This window comes from Phaseolus vulgaris, chromosome 9 (assembly GCF_000499845.2).
Source record: "Phaseolus vulgaris cultivar G19833 chromosome 9, P. vulgaris v2.0, whole genome shotgun sequence".
NCBI classification, from domain to species: domain Eukaryota; kingdom Viridiplantae; phylum Streptophyta; class Magnoliopsida; order Fabales; family Fabaceae; genus Phaseolus; species Phaseolus vulgaris.
In genome coordinates this window covers 9,658,829-9,661,723 of record NC_023751.2, presented here as the reverse complement: position 1 = coordinate 9,661,723, position 2,895 = coordinate 9,658,829, and the positions used below count along the sequence as shown (strand labels likewise).

Below are 2,895 nucleotides of genomic sequence, written 5' to 3'. Positions count from 1 at the left end.
AACATTTATATGTTATAACATATAATCAATTATATATAATAACGGAAACACGTTAAAGTTAGGATTGACTTGATGTTAGATAAAAAAGAATAATGGTTTTATTAAATAATATAATTATTTGAAATAAAATGAAGAGAGGTATTGAAAATGAAGATTATTTTATTTGACATGTGAGATTTGATATGTAAACATGAGAGAGTATACTCTCTCTTTTTTCCTCTTGTTGTCTTAAAATAAATAATTAAGAAAAGAGTGGGAGTCACTTTCAGTATAAAGCTGTACATTAATATTAAATTAAAAAATAGTTTTACATTTAAGTAATTCATATGAAATGACAAAATAATTTATTATATACTAATAAAATAATATATATTAAATATGGGTAGAATCGAAAGAAATTTGTGTAAAAAAAACGGTTATAATAAAAAATCCTTTTATATATAGGTATATAAAATATTACTGATTATACATTATATTATTATATTATGTAAAATAATCAATTATGTACAAAGTATAATCAGTTATATTATATTATATATATATATATTATATAGTATAATAAAAAAAAACAATATAATGTATTCGAGTGTGTTCAATTTGATGTGCCTTTATAAGAAAACACACCCACATAGGTAGGTGTGACATGCCTTTACGAGAAAAGTTTCTTTAAAACATACACTTAACAAATATTTTTAAAAATTAAATGAAAATTAATAAAATATTAATTTATTTGATGTTTTTCCTAATAAATTCATTCAACATTTATCAAACACTCTGCCATTCGCATTCTCTTCCTTCCTCTTTCCACCCTGAACGTGCATCTTCTTCTCTGTCCCACTCACATTTCATGGCGTCCATGCCAGAGACCAAGAAGTTTGCCATAGAGATCTTCGAAGGTGAGGATCTTCTTGTTGACTCTCTTGCCAAGTACGTTGTCGATCTCTCCAACAAGTTCACTTCGAAAAGGGGGGCTTTCACCGTTTGCTTGTCCGGTGGCTCTATGATCGAGTATCTCCGGTGAGGTTTTTTCATATAAAAATGTTCTCACTTTGAACGCAAGCGTGTTTCGATTGAATTGAATTGGATTAATTTGAATGTGTTTTGTTTTGGGATCTCAGGAAACTGTTGGAATCACCTTATGTTGATTCTATTGAATGGTCCAAATGGCAAGTGTTTTGGCTGGATGAGAGGGTTGTGCCTAAGACTCATGCAAATAGTAACTACAAGCTTGCTTTAGATGGCCTTCTCTCCACGGTATATTTACTTGTCTTCTGTATGTTGGAAAATGATTTGTTTAGGTTGAACGTGCATGATTTGTTTATTTTGAAGATGTTCTCGAATTGTTGAGAATGTTTTATGTTCGTTAGATGTTAGTTTATGTTGAGAAAAAAAAAATACATAAGGAGATTAGTTCACTGTTATGCGTCTCCTTAAGTTTAATTCAAACCTTTGTTAAAACAGTTCATGTGTGAGGATAAAAACCCCATTTTGGAATCACACCCAACATGAAATATGGACATGTTTTCTCTATGTGGAAGTAATAATTTAAACTAATCAATTAATCATTTAGCCCCTACATTTGCCACATTAGGTAAAAGATTGATTTCTAAATAAGGGTAACCTGTGACCAAAAAAATTCCTTTAAAGTAATTCATATCAAACTTGAATATTTGAAAATATAATAGGAAACTAAAAATATATATGAAGTCGTGAAAGTACACATATGAATATAAGGCTACAAGCATTTCATGGAGAGATTACTTAACTGTAGATGATCAGATGGATGAATCTCCATCGTTGGATACTGCATATTAGGGTGGTATTTTGACATGTTTATTCTTATATAATGATGCAAGGGAAGGAAAAAAACTGTCTTCAATTTCAAGTTATGAGCTGTAATTTTTCTACGCAATCTTCTTTAAGATGACTACGTGACCAGATTATGTTGTTTGGCTTCCTTGTCTTCCATCAACGTAATGTTGGTACTTCCATCTTGGTTCTCGTGGCAGGTACCGATTCCTCCGGGCAATGTGTATGCAATCAATGATACCCTTTCAGCTGAGGGAGCAGCCGATGATTATGAGACACGTCTCAGAGAATTGGTCAGTAAAGGTGTCATTACTTTATCACCGACCAGTGGATTTCCAAAATTTGATCTCATACTGCTGGGCATGGGCCCTGATGGCCATGTAGCTTCATTGTTCCCTGGGCATCCTCTTGTGCACGAGAATAAAAGATGGGTTGCCTTCATCAAGGACTCCCCCAAACCACCGCCAGAGAGAATAACTCTCACCTTTCCAGTGATTAATTCCTGTGCTTACGCAGCGCTTGTGGTGACTGGCAAGGATGAAGCAGATGCAGTTCACTCTGTGTTAGGAAAATCTGAGAATCCTGTTAAGCTTCCTGCTGCACTGGTTTCCCCTGAAGGGGAGTTGAAATGGTTCTTAGACAAAGACGCTGCATCAAAGTTGTAGATGCAGCAGTTGATTTATATGTTGTGCTTTTTACCTTTGCAATGTTGAGTTTGTGTACTGAATTTCCTCTTCCAAGTGATAGTTAGCATTGGACAGGGTCCTTAGTCATTTGTGACAATAAAGGAAATATTAAGTTATGTTGCTTCAAAATATCTCATTTATTTTCCACAAATTTCCAATCAATAATGTGCACCAACCTCACCTCTAAACAGACGGGTTCATTCGGTTTAAATGACAATTAAAATCTTAATTATAAAATATCTAACAAATAACATTAAATCTAAAATAATTCATTCAAAATTCAAAATATATATAACCTGTAAATCTTATATTAATGGCCTTACTCGTATTTTTTCTAATTTTCTAAAACCTATATCTCTTAACATTAATTGCATTAAATCATCTAAAAAAATAATAATTA

General features: G+C 32.3%; 1 protein-coding gene across 1 annotated transcript; it reads left to right on the top strand.

Annotated features, from left to right (window-relative positions):
* Positions 1 to 758: 758 nt before the first annotated feature.
* LOC137820200 (probable 6-phosphogluconolactonase 4, chloroplastic) lies at positions 759 to 2,624 on the top strand. Its single transcript, XM_068624131.1, has 3 exons — positions 759 to 1,017; positions 1,119 to 1,254; positions 2,010 to 2,624. Exons 1-3 carry the CDS (start codon positions 848 to 850, stop codon positions 2,472 to 2,474), a joined length of 771 nt encoding a protein of 256 aa, XP_068480232.1. The 5' UTR covers positions 759 to 847; the 3' UTR covers positions 2,475 to 2,624.
* Positions 2,625 to 2,895: the final 271 nt, after the last annotated feature.